Source organism: Gopherus evgoodei, chromosome 6, assembly GCF_007399415.2.
Source record: "Gopherus evgoodei ecotype Sinaloan lineage chromosome 6, rGopEvg1_v1.p, whole genome shotgun sequence".
Classification (NCBI taxonomy): Eukaryota; Metazoa; Chordata; order Testudines; family Testudinidae; genus Gopherus; species Gopherus evgoodei.
The window spans coordinates 66,041,843-66,055,213 of record NC_044327.1 but is presented as its reverse complement, the minus strand read 5'-3'; the positions used below and the strand labels follow the sequence as shown (position 1 = coordinate 66,055,213).

Here is a 13,371-nt window from a genome sequence, read left to right as displayed (position 1 = left end):
TTATTTGTTTTTTTCTTTTTTTAAACACAGATAAAATATTCATGTTTTCAGAGCATTTTAGTGTGGTTAGTTACACCCAATTTTCAATTTAGAGAATGTTTGGTCATTTAACACAGGAAAAGCTGTAAGCTGCTACACTGACTTTATCGGCTCCTTCCATAGCCAGATGTTGTATTTAACCTCAGATTTTATGATATAATCCAAAAGAAAAATATAGGGGGCAGAGGAGAGAATTAAAAATGTTACTGAGTGATTTTTTTTAAAATTGAACTGTGGGGAAAAAATGGGTTAGGGTTTCCAATAATAACCAATAAAACCCAATCTATAGTAGATGCAGGTTTAGCTATGTAGATACATTTCTGCTTTTAAAAGCTAAGTTGCACAAAGGGACAATGAATGGATGTCTTTGGATTTTGTGCTTTGATTAAGGTGGGTCTGATCCATCACTAATGAAAACAATGGAAAGACTCCTGTTGACTTCAATAGGCTCTGTACAGCTATAAATGCATTCCTACTAAATATTTAGTCTTGACAAAACTACTGTATTTAAAAAGCCTTCCAGTCATAGATAGAACTAATATTTAAGAAATGCCAGTAACATAGGTATTTGCTAATGTCAGTCTTTTTAGCTCTCAAATAAGAGCTCAGTTTTTAAGTGATAATACCCAATTTAATATCGCTTTGGGGAATTCCACTCTGAGCCGTAATACAGACAGACAGACAGACAGACAGACAGACAGACAGACAGACAGAATCTCATTTTCGATTAAACTAAAATGTATAAAAAATAAAAACATGCACATACAGACTATATTTCTCAATCTTTTAAAAGAGCTCCTTAAAAATAAAAACTATAAAATTCCACAGCACAGCTGGTCTGAACTTGCAAAATAATGATTACCCCTCCACTCCCCTTGTTTCAGTGACAGTTGAGGTCACTTGATATTTACTAGGGCTGAGCCCCAATTCTGAGCTACCTTCCTTGGAAGCAGATGATTTTGTATGTTCAGTCTGTACATTATACGTTTTCAGAGCTCAGCAAGGAACACAAACCCACTTGTTAAGCCAGGGATGTATGCATACCCCCTAGGCAGCACCTGCTAACCAAATCAAAGCTTTGATACAATACAGGAAGGAGGAACAGATGATTGCAAGACATGTATGGAAATTTAGGTCAATAGTTGATTATGTTTTCAGTATCAGAGGGGTAGCCGTGTTAGTCTGGATCTGTAAAAGCAGCAAAGAATCCTGTGGCACCTTATAGACTAACAGACGTTTTGGAGCATGAGGTTTCGTGGGTGAATACCCACTTCCTCAGATGCATGTCTGAGGAAGTGGGTATTCACCCACGAAAGCTCATGCTCCAAAACGTCTGTTAGTCTATTAGGTACCACAGGATTCTTTGCTGCTTTTATGTTTTCAGTGCCTTTCTGAGGTCAGAGTAAAAGTTTGCCACGGTACTAGCCATAGCAGTATCTACTGCAGACTGAGGAAGCATCCCTCGCAGTTCAGTCTGGATGAAGCCCGTCAAAAGACTTTGGTCAGGACGATCCTTAAGCGGGACACAGAACCAGCCACAGGGGTGATTAAATCCACGGACAAAATTAGGTCTCACCTCTCCGTAGTCTAGACTTATCCCTGATTTAAAAAAAAAAAAAAAAAGGTTACAAAAAGTCAGTAAAAAATTGGATCATGAAGCCATGTTTCTTGTCATATGAACACAGTTGCAGGGCCTAGTTCTGTTCCTGGATCCATGGGCACATCTCTCACTGAAATCCTATGGCAGAAAATACGTCCCTTTGAATAAATGCACTCCACTATATAGTTAGCCAACTGACCCAAAAGAAAGCTTTTGTTTGCAGTGGATGGGGGCGGGCAAAGGAGAAGAGAGATGTGAAATAAATAAAGGGTCTGAAAGAGCAAATGCAATGTAAGAGTCTCTACTTATGGATATTACAAGTAGTGACAGGCACAACTCAGAGAAGCTTGGATCAGTAGCCAAGATTTGGATTGTAGTTTTAATGCATGGAGGTTGCCCATTCTTCATTCAAAATCATCTCTCGCTGAACAAGGAATAACTTTACACCAGAGTTGACTTTGTTTATAAGCAAGTTCTATTTCCACGCCACCTGATTCACTGTGTAGCTTTGGGCGTATCAGAGTTTCTCTGTCAATTTTCCCATGCATAATATGGTGATACTGGCTTAATATGCAGGAATGTTGTGTGGCTTGGCTAATGTTTGTATGTGGCTTTGAATATGTAAAGTGCTATACAGGAGCACTCTAGTACATCTTGTAAGGCCTTTAAAAGTTCCAGTTTTAAAGGGGTTCAGAACAGCGTGTACACTTAACTATATGGTAATCTGTTGCAAAATAAGAAAAAGCAGTGGTCAAAGACATCTTACCACATGTTAGAAGCCCCTCTTCATACTGAGTTGTGTAAGAGAAGTCAACAAACTCTCTTGGGGAAATGATGTTCCACAGCTGGCCAGCAGTGGTGTAGCGCATTACACAGCAATTCTTCAGGAGGATAGCAAAACAATGAACCATGACTCACCAAAGAGAAGTCTTAATGTTTATATAAAGCTTGCATTTTCAACAAAATGCAAGCTTTTACTTATATCCCACCTTCCCTACTAAGCTATCCATTTTACAGATGGCTACAGTAAGGTGCAGATTAAAGAGTCATCTTCAAAAGTGTCCAACATTAGGCCTTAAGTGCCTAAAACATGGAGGTGTTGAGCAACTGCAAGTAAAGACAACAGAAGCTGAGTGTCCTTGACTTAAGTTAAGCTCTAGATGTCTAAAATTGGACACCCAAAAATTTGTAAATAAAACCCAAGAGTCCTTTTCACTAACTACTAGGCTGCTCTGCAAAGTGCTTTTGATTCACCAAGCTAGTAATAAAATAGAACGCAGTAATCTTCAACAACAAATTTCTAAAAAGGATACTAATCTTCTAGTAAAATAGTTCACTGTAAAGATCTAACTTAAAGCCAGGAAAATTGGATGTAAAAAGTGACCAATGTATAAACCAAAGGCTTCGAAGGGCTGTACTGAATGTTCCCAATAACCAGGACAAGACTAACAGTCAGCACATATCAGAGGGGTAGCCGTGTTAGTCTGGATCTGTAAAAGCAGCAAAGAATCCTGTGGCACCTTATAGACTAACAGACGTTTTGGAGCATGAGCTTTTGTGGGTGAATACCCACTTCGTCAAGCAAGCTAGAGATAATGAGGTTAGCTCAATCAGGGAGGATGAGGCCCTGTTCTAGCAGTTGAGGTGTGAAAACCAAGGGAGGAGAAACTGGTTCTGTAGTTGGCAAGCCAGACTGTGAATGGCTTGCCAACTACAGAACCAGTTTCTCCTCTCTTGGTTTTCACACCTCAACTGCTAGAACAGGGCCTCATCCTCCCTGATTGAGCTAACCTCATTAATATATATATACACTGTAGACGGGTTCCGCCGGGGCTCGACCCTCCCTGAGGGGGAGGGGAGCCACACCGGCCTCAATGTCGTCCCTGCAATTACAGTCTGCTCTGGCCTGTTCAGCAGGTCACAGCAGTGACAAAGTCAGAGGGGGCCCAGCCCTTGGTTCGGGCGGGCACCAAACACAGTTTAAACAGTTACAGGCCTCTCCGACTGGGAAGAGGGAGAATCTGCCACTCGGTTACAGGTGGCAGGGGGAACACAGGCCCACCCACTCCTCTGCGTTCCAGCCCGGTGCCCTGGTAGCGGTTGTCACCGCTACTGGTGGTCAGTGGGGTCCTGACCGCAACACACTGACATGGGCAACGGTAGCTCTGACTGGAGTCAGCTGCCCCGGGCTACTTCCTAATTCCCCCTCTATTCCTACCTGGTCCGGGGCCTCTGTTCCGGAGACGTCCAGGACCATCGGTTCCTCCCAATCCGGGCTGGGCGGCAGGTCCGGTAGGGTTTCGGGGAAGTCGGGCCACGCCTGGTTTGGGGGCTCCTCGGGGCCGTAGTAGGGGCGAGGCAGCTCTGGCGGCTCCTGGTCTCGGCCTCTGGCTCGGGCAGCCTCCCAGTCACGAGCAGCGGTGGGCACGTCTGCTCCTGTCGGTGGCCGAGCCGCAACCGAAGGCTGGGGCCCGGCTTTTATTCTTCCGGGTCGCCGCCTGACCCTTTGAGGGGCGGGACTTCCGCTCAGCGGCCCTGCCCCCGTGGATGACTGACGGGGCTCGACCCTCCCTGAGGGGGAGGGGAGCCACACCGCCTCGCTACACACACACACACACACACACACACACCCCTGCCCCTGGAAATTTCCACTACATGCATCTGACAAAGTGGGTATTCACCCACAAAAGCTCATGCTCCAAAACGTCTGTTAGCCTAAGGTGCCACAGGAGTCAGCACATAATGAACTTCAAACCTATTTTTTTGGTAAGTCCTGACCCGCTGCGGTCATAATTCAGGTTCCTAGCACAAAACCCTGATGACATACTGTTGCCAGCCCACAGGGAACAGGTGAGTTGGGTAGTTTTGCAGTGTTTTTAAAAAAAAAAGAAAAAAAAAGAAAAAAAAAAAAAAAAAGAAACCCTACATCCCACAGGATAAATGATCTAAAGCTCTAAAGATTGCGTTCAAAGTAAAAATAAGACATTTTAATTCCCTCAGAACATGGATTTTTACTGGAAGATGCCAGAGCATAACCTACTAAATCTTACCCTTTGATCCTCAATTTTGACATGATGGAATTCTGTACCAATTCAACAAGCTTCTGAAATGTATACTATATGCTCCTGTATATATGTGAGATTACACCATAAGATAAAATGTATAGACATGTGCATGGATTAATTTCTCAGGCTATATCACAAAATATCATCCTAAAATGATGCAATTGCTATGATGCACTAAAAACTACATATTTACATCCACATAAATACATGTTCTATTTATAAGTCCAAAAGACAATTTTTTACCTCCTCAAACTTTTCAACAATGTCCATTGTAGTCATTAAGCTGTCCCAATCTAGTCTATAAGGTCCAGGACGAATGTGATCTACTACTCTGTTGGTAATGTCTTCCACAACTCCTTGAGCTTTGTAGCTGTTTAAAATATGAAATCCTTTAAAGCTTTCCACTTACTATACACACGTTATCTGAAGATAAAACAATTCTATCAGACAAGTTCAGGTATGGGAAAAGACATATTCAACACCCAGTCCTTTCTCTTGCAGTAACTGGTATTTTGAGAGAGATTTTTAAGCTACATTCTGTATTTCTCAAACTGAAAACCCTCTTCTCAGTCCATGTGATATGACTCCTTAGCTTTTTAAAGTTTATTTTAAAGGTCAATAAGATGGTGTACTCCCATTCATGCTGACCCTTTTTGACACCTACAGTGAGAGGCCATTTTCTGCAATACATCACTACCGTATTTCTCACTGCATGGGTAAATGGAGAGGCAGAGCAAAACTGACATCCTCCATCTCTGAAACAGCTTGTCAATTTGCTGTTCCTCTTCCATGAGGAGCAGGAGAGTCAGCTAGGGAAAACAGGAGGGATAAGTAAAAGGGAGGGGGGGAGGGCAGTGGTGAAGGGGAAGGCAAAGAAGAAAACACAGAAAGGGAGAACAAAAGGGGTGAGGTGGTGTCAAGTCTCCATAAAGCACAAATAAATGGTAATTCCAATACTAGTAAGTCAGTTTTTTCCACTGAGACTGAGCAACCAAAATATGCCTTGGTAGCCAATTAGAATATCAAATAAATATCTTAGTTTAAACCACACCACATTCAAAAGTCATCTGAAACTGTTTAACTGTTTTAGTAGGCTCTTGGAAGCTTTCACTAAGTTACCAGATCCCATACCTGTCAAGAAACCCATATACACACAACTCTTCCCAACCACAAGATGGCGTCTTAGCCCATTGCAGGTTCCATGGTAAATGAGATTACCAGCATTATGAAAGGTAAGCTGTCAAATGCAAGTTGCCAGCAAGTTTGGACTTGCAGATGACTTTTCTAAGAACTCTAAGGATGAAATCTTGCCCCATTTGATGTCAATGGGAGTTTTACCATTGATATCAAAGGACCAAGAATTTCACTGAGTCTTCATTGACAGACATGTCTTGTTATAGACAATATACAAGATGCAGGCATTAAAATGTTAAACTCTAAGATAAGTATTATAACTCTGTACTGACAAGGTGATGGACTAGATGCTCGAATGGGTTTTTCATCCCCCATTTCCAACTTCTGTTAACATCTTAAAGTTCCACAAACTTACTTATCTAGTATGAAGGTAAACTTACAGGTATCCACTGAATTCTTCTGATAGCTTCCGCCACACAGTTGCATCTTTCTGGAAAAGTGGAAGAATACCATATTTATTATTTATGTACACTTCTAAAGTGTGCGTCAATTGTACATCTGGGTAATTCTACAGGTTTTTAGGCATGGTAAAAATATTTTTGATACTCATATGTTTTCAACAACATGCAAATGCACTCTTTCAAAAGAGCTGTTTCTCAGTATCAAGTGTTGGAATTCTGTCAGAAAACAGAGTTATCCTAAAGTTAAGGCCCTAATCAAGCAAAGCACTGAAGCATATGCTTAACTTTTAAGCATGAGTCAATGTGACTAACATGCTTCAGTGCTCTGCTTGATCAGGGACTAAAATAGGTTCAGCACCAGTCTGTATCCCCCTACATTATTATTAAAACACAATCAGGTTTAGCCATGAAATTATTGCATTGAATACTGTGTGTGAAACTTGTTAGCAATGACGCCAGGAAAAAGTAACAAAATGTACTACCAGGTAGCAGAAAAATTGGAAAGCAGGCTGCTTTCAATTTTTTAAACATATGCTAAGTTCTATTTATACCATTGCATATACTTTTAGCAAAACTATTTTTTTAAAAAATTGGACATAGTCACAAGGACTTTACTTTTTGCCATAAACAAGCTTTTTCAGCCTAGGGCCCTGGCACCTGGTTAGTAGGCCCTTACAGGGCATCCGGAGCGGCTCCAGGCCCCAGCACGCCAAGCGCGTGCTTGGGGCAGCATGCCACGGGGGACGCTCTGCCGGTCACCGGGAGGGCGGCAGGCAGGGTGCCTGCCGATCCCGTGGCTCCGGTGGACCTCCCGCAGGCATGCCTGAGGAGGCTCCGGTGGAGCCACAGGACCAGCGGACCCTCCGCAGGCACGCCTGCGGGAGGTCCACCAGAGCCGCAGGACCAGCGACCAGCAGAGCGCCCCCCACAGCATGCCGCTGTGCTTGGGGTGGTGAAATGTCTAGAGCCGCCCCTGCAGGGCATTGGCTTTTTTTCCCTTTATTAAAACAAAAGTAGGAGGCATGATTTTTATTTAACGCATTTAAGGAATACCAACATTTAATACAGGTTCTTCACATTTTTCAAGAGGCCAGGTTTATTACTTACCACCTTGACAACATTTAGCAAGAAATGATATGTAAGACATGTCAATGCAGCAATATCACACCATTTGTTTACAGTTACATAAATGCAAAATTTGTTGCCTGACCCAGGAAAAAGATTAGTGTGTGTCTCAGCAAAAGGAACTTAAGCTGAGTCTCCACTGCATTACTAACTCGAGCTTCAGTAGCACTCAAGCTCCAACCCTCTCCCCCACAATGGCCAACTAGCTTGAGTTTAAAGCCCCACATGACTTAAGTTACAGATTTGTATGTGTGGAAGGGAGTTGGGTTGGGATAACAGTTCAGTGATACCTCGAACTAACTATGCTATGAAGACATACTCTTAAAGCTATAGGACATTAGTGTCTAAGGGCAGGTCTACACCACCCAAAGATACAAGTTGGCTGAACTTAAAATCAGTTAAGCCTAACAGGTTGAAAAACATATTTCCTGATCGGTGTGGACTAGGTAAAAGCATGTTATGCATGTCTGTGTTCTAGGTCTCAATCTTCAGATGCATGCAACTCAGCTGCTGGGCAGAACTGAGGTTGGAACTAACTACAACATAAAGCCTCAGAGGTGGATGGATACACTGTAAAGAACATATTTCAGTCAGTATTGGGTACATTGAGACATACATTTCTTTAGATTTTTTTTAAAAAGTGAGTCACTTATTCTGTAACAGTGGGTTTTTCCTGAATAATCACCACTCCTATATTACACTGCATCTTCTGCTTCCAAGGAAACTCGAAATAACCTAGATATTTTGGAAAGACTTTCGTGATCTCCATTCTGTGCTAATCTCCTTCTAAAATCATAGAAACATAGGGCTGGAAGGGACCCTGAGAAGTAATCAAGTCCACCCTCACATGCTGTTGCAGGACCAAGTAAACCTAGACTATCCATGGCCGGTGTCTGTCCAACCTGTTCTTAAAACCTTCAATGATGGGGCTTCCATAGCCTCCACTGGAACCCTATTCCAGAGCGCAAGTACCCTTATAGTTAGAAAGTTTTTCCTAATATGTAACCTAAATCTCCCTTGCTGCAGATTAAGCCCATTACTACTTGTCCTACCTTCAGAGGACATGGAGAACTATTGAACACAGTCCTCTTTATAACAGCCCTTAACATATTTGAAGTCTTATCAGGTGTCCCCTTCCTCCCCCAGTCTTTTCTCAAGACTAAAATATGCCCAGGCTTTTAATCCTTTCCTCAAAGGAGAGGTTTTCTAAACATTTCATCGCTTTTGTTGCTCTTCTCTGCACTCTCTCCAATTTGTCCACATCTTTCCTAAAGTGAGGCACCCAGAACTGGACTGACCAGTACCAAGTACAGCAATACAACTACCTCCCATGTCCTACATATGATATGCCTGTTAATACACCCTAGAATATCAGCTTTTATTTGCAACTGCATCACAGTTAACTCGCATTTGTGATCCACTACAGCCCCCAGAGCCTATCAGCAGTACTACTACCTACTAAGTTGTGCATTTGACTGATTTTTTTTTCCTTCCTTTCTTTCTTTCTTTCTTCCTTCCTTTATTGAATTTCATCTAATTAAATTCAGACAAATTCTCCAATTTGTCAGGGTTGTTTTGAATTCTAATCCTGACCGCCAAAATACTTGCAAACACTCCTGCCTTGGAGTCATCTTCAACTTTAATAAGCATACTCTCCACTCCATTATCCAAGCCATTAATGAAAAAACTGAATAGTGTCAGACCCAGGACTGACCACTGCGGGACCCCACTAGAATCTGACACAGTAAAAAAAAAAAAAAAAAAAAAAAAAAAAAAAAAAAAAAAAAACCACAAACATTCTCTAAAAGACACAGTAAGAATGGAAAAGTATAAAACTATGTTTAGGTGTCTTGGAGTTACTCTGAGGGACTTGTTTTCAGACTGGGGAATCATAGGTGTATAAACGCTCAGGATGAAACCTCCCAGAGAGAGCAAAAATGCCACACAGTAACCACACCCAGAGTTATTCAGTTATTTCTTGGGCAGTTGAACTCTGAGATTCTTTAGAGTAGTGGAATAACTTCACAAAAGGAAAGTAGATGCCCAGATCCACTTGTCTAGGCCTTTGTGAACAGCCTTGGACAAAATGTTTCCCCATGTGCAGGACCAGCGCTAGAGGTTTGAGCGCCCGAGGCGGACAGCAATTTCGCTGCCCCACGCGCTGGTCCCGCAGCTCCAGTGGAGCTGCCGCAGTGGTGCCTGCGGACGGTCCGGTGTTCCGCGGCTCCGGAGGAGCTGCCGCAGTTGTGCCTGCGGGAGGTCCACTGGAGCCCTGCGAGGAGCCGGCCATCTGCAGGCACAACTGCAGCAGCTCCACCGGAGCAGCAGACCAACAGACCCTCCACAGGCACCACTGTGGCAGCTCGCACCCCCTCCGGCAAAATACTGCCCACCAATTATTCTGGCGCCCTAGGCGATTGCCTAGGCTGCCTAAATGGTAGCACTGGCCCTGCCCACGTGTAAAATTTAGAGATTACAGTGGTCAGAGGAAACTGAAGCTATGAGACTTGTGAGGCCCAGGAAAGAGACAGAGGTGCAAGACATCTGCTTCTGGGGACAGCACACAGGTCCCTTCTCTGAGGTTTCTGCAAAAAGAGAGTTGTCCGTGTGATGTTTGTTAGTACTCCTGTTTTAAGAAATACAATTTATTTATATTTTGTAAATTAGCAGATTACACTAGGAAAAAATGTGATTCTGCATCACCACTATCTGCTTGAAAACAAACTGACCACAAAGGCCCAAAAATCTGCTATTGCACAGCAGGCAGCAAAAATACTAACTTACTACACCAGTTCCTACCAATTTGATAAACTTGCACCAACAAATCAGAACCCATTCCTAATCTTAATAGAAAGAAATAGAAATGTTTGAAACACATCATTCCATGGAAAGTCCACACCTTCATAAAGGAAAACTTGGAGAACTGTTTCTAGTGTGAGATATGTTTCCAACTATGGATACAAGTAAAGACATAGAACATTTCTGCTCAAGCCCTGGACCCCAAAAGGTCAGTATTAGGACTCAAAGCAGACAAGCAAAAGTGGAGCTGACCAGGGTCCTCTGCTGTACAGGGAATTCCATTTGAAAGCACTGTGTAACAAGCTTCTCAAACTACCATTATTTAGGTGTGTGTGAGAAGAAGGGAAAAAATGCCTTATTACTCATCCGATAAAGAAAACAGTAGTACAATTACATACAAGAAGTTGTAACTAGATCATTTACCGTTTTCTTAGCAATTCGCCATTCACCATCTTCAATGCTGTGGTACTGGATTAGAGTATTTTTCAGCTTTGTTGCCAGAGAAGCTGCATCTGGAAGGATTTCCATTCTTTTTTCTCCTGAATAGAAATTTACAATTTAAGTTCAAGTTCAGCCATTAAGAGGGCTTAGTTTCTCTCTGAGCTAATCACTGTCTGACATCTGGAACCAACAGTTTAAGGGCAGGAACACTCAAGAAAACTAAACTGAATTAAAGGATTAAGCTAAAGTGAACTAAGGCCACCTCTGCCTGAGTGTCCAAATAGGTGTACACTGCATTTTAAATTATCAGAGGGTAGCCATGTTAGTCTGTATCCACAAAAACAACAAGGAGTCCGGTGGCACCTTAAAGACTAATGGATTTATTTGGGCATAAGCTTTCATGGGTAAAAAATAACACTTCTTCAGATGCATTGAGTGAAAAATTACAGATGCAGTTATTATATAATGACATATGAAGAGAAGGGAGTTACCTCACAAGTAGAGAACCTGTGTTGACAGGGCCAATTCAATCAGGGTGGGTGCAGTCCACTCCCAACAACAGACGAGGAGGTGTCAATTCCAGGAGAGGAAAAGCTGCTTTTGTAATGAGCCAGCCACTCCCAGTCCCTATTCAAACCCAAATTAATGGTGTTAAATTTGCAAATGGAAAAATGAAAAGGACAATTGCAAAAGAGTGAAGATTTCAACCTGGATCTCCTACATCCTGGGTGAGTGCTCTAACTATTGGGTATAAAGGGAACACTAAGGCCTTGTCTACACTACAGAGTTGCAGCGCTGGTGAGGGGGTTACAGCGCTGCAACGTAGGTGGTGTACACACTTGCACAGCACGGCCAGCGCTGCAACTCCCTGGTTGCAGCACTGGCTGTACACCCAGTCGAGCCTTGGGTGTAGAGGATCCAGCGCTGGTCAGCAAGTGTAGACACCCACCAGCGTTTTTATTGACCTCCGTGGCATAAGCAGGTATCCCAGCATACCTTAGAAGCCTCTCTGGTAATCATGCAAACTCCATTGCCCTGGGCTCACCTGACCCCTCCTTTAAATGCCCCGGGAATTTTAAAAATCCCCTTCCTGTTTGCTCAGCCAGGTGTGGAGTGCAATTAATCAATCAATCACTCAGCGACCATGCCTCCACGCACCAAATGAGCCCCAGCATGGACCAATGCAGAGCTGCAGGACCTCATAAGTGTTTGGGGAGAGGAGGCTGTGCAAGCACAGCTGCGATCCAGAAGGAGAAATTATGATACCTATGGGCAGATATCGCAGTCCTTGATGAGAAGGGGCCATGAACGGGACGCATTGCAGTGCAGGGTCAAAATTAAAGAGCTGAGTGCTTACTGCAAAGCTCGTGAGGGAAATCGCCGCTCAGGAGCTGCCCCCACGACCTGCCATTTTTACCAGGAGCTGGATGCCATACTTGGGTGTGACCCCACTGCCAATCCTAGGAGCACGATGGAGAGTTCAGAGCAGGGAGAAGTGGGGGAGGTTGTAGAGGACGGCGACAGTGAGGCTACTGGCGTGGAGGGAGACACCCCGGAGTCCCAGGACACATGCAGCCAGGAGCTCTTCTCAAGCCAGGAGGAGGCTAGCCAGTCGCAGCAGCTGGAAGTTGATGGTGAGGAAGAAACTGAGGATCGTGCTCGGGGTAAGTAGATTTTTATGTTTTGGGAGAGGAGGGTTTTGGTTATGGCTGCCTGCATGCATGCCTAAACGTGGAATAGCCCATTGATTTGCTCTATCATGTCTCTGTAATCTGCCTCGGTAATCTCTTGAAAAGTTGCAGCAAGAGCGTTTGCAATTTGCTTTCTCAAGTTGATCGGGAGAGCCACAGTGTTCCCTGTCCCGGTCAGGCTAACTCGTCCGATCCACTGTGCAGCGAGGGGTGCGGGGACCATGGCTGCACACAGGCAAGCTGCATAGGGGCCAGGGCAGTATCCACATTCCTGTAGAAGACCCTCTCTCTCTTCCCAGGTAATACGCAACAGTGATATGTCTGGCAGTAGGAAACCCTGTTGAGAGTTTAAGGATACTTGAGTGCAGGGCGCCAGGTTCGCGTTTCCCCAGCCCATGGCGCTCTGTTGTTAACCCCCCCTCTCCCAGCACGTAGCCAGCCACGCGGCGTGATCCGGTGTTCCCCACCCCCCCTCCTAGCACGTAAGCATCCACGCGGTGTGCTCCGGTGTTATGCACCCCCCTTCAAGCAGGCATCCAGCACCGCGGTGTGCTCCTGTGTTCCCCACCCCCCCTCCAAGCAGGCATCCAGCACCGCGGTGTGCTCCTGTGTTCCCCACCCCCCCTCCAAGCAGGCATCCAGCACCACGGTGCTTCCCCCCCCCCACACACCAGCAGGACGGCGTGAACGCGGACCAAAGAACAACCCTCCCCCCCCCCCCAAGCAGCTCACCACCTTCCTGTTCACTACTGTCCCCTCTTCAGGACACCAGCTACCTCCTGTACCCATTGCTGATAAACCCCAGTGACCCATTGGTCAATTCCCACTCCCAAGGGGAAATCGGGGCAAAACCACTCACCCCGTTGCTCGCCATGACTTAGCTTCCCTGCCCTCTCTGTGTTATGTGAGGTATGTGAGAAGGATGCTACCAAAAGTCTAAAAAGTCCCTCAATGTGTGATAATAAACAATGTAGCCTCTGTGTATTACATGGTTCTCTCTCTTTTTTTTCTAGTGA

General features: G+C 44.3%; 1 protein-coding gene across 1 annotated transcript; it reads right to left on the bottom strand.

The window, feature by feature from the left end:
• Window positions 1-1,376: 1,376 nt before the first annotated feature.
• STARD4 (StAR related lipid transfer domain containing 4) lies at window positions 1,377-12,038 on the bottom strand. Its single transcript, XM_030567189.1, has 7 exons — window positions 12,022-12,038; window positions 11,156-11,291; window positions 10,647-10,762; window positions 6,279-6,328; window positions 4,948-5,074; window positions 2,406-2,520; window positions 1,377-1,638 (listed from the first exon to the last, which is right to left on the bottom strand). Exons 3-7 carry the CDS (start codon window positions 10,749-10,751, stop codon window positions 1,412-1,414), a joined length of 624 nt encoding a protein of 207 aa, XP_030423049.1. The 5' UTR covers window positions 10,752-10,762; window positions 11,156-11,291; window positions 12,022-12,038; the 3' UTR covers window positions 1,377-1,411.
• Between the last annotated feature and the right edge of the window lie 1,333 nt (window positions 12,039-13,371).

What these genes read in the sequence shown, in the direction of transcription:
- STARD4 (XM_030567189.1), bottom strand. Translation starts at nt 10,751, where the DNA reads ATGGAAATCCTTCCAGATGCAGCTTCTCTGGCAACAAAGCTGAAAAAT. An exon ending in GGCGAATTGCTAAGAAAACG is followed by an intron (nt 6,329 to 10,646) that starts GTAAATGATCTA and finishes CCACTTTTCCAG; the next exon opens with AAAGATGCAACTGTGTGGCG. An exon ending in GAAGAATTCAGTGGATACCT is followed by an intron (nt 5,075 to 6,278) that starts GTAAGTTTACCT and finishes TATTTTAAACAG; the next exon opens with CTACAAAGCTCAAGGAGTTG.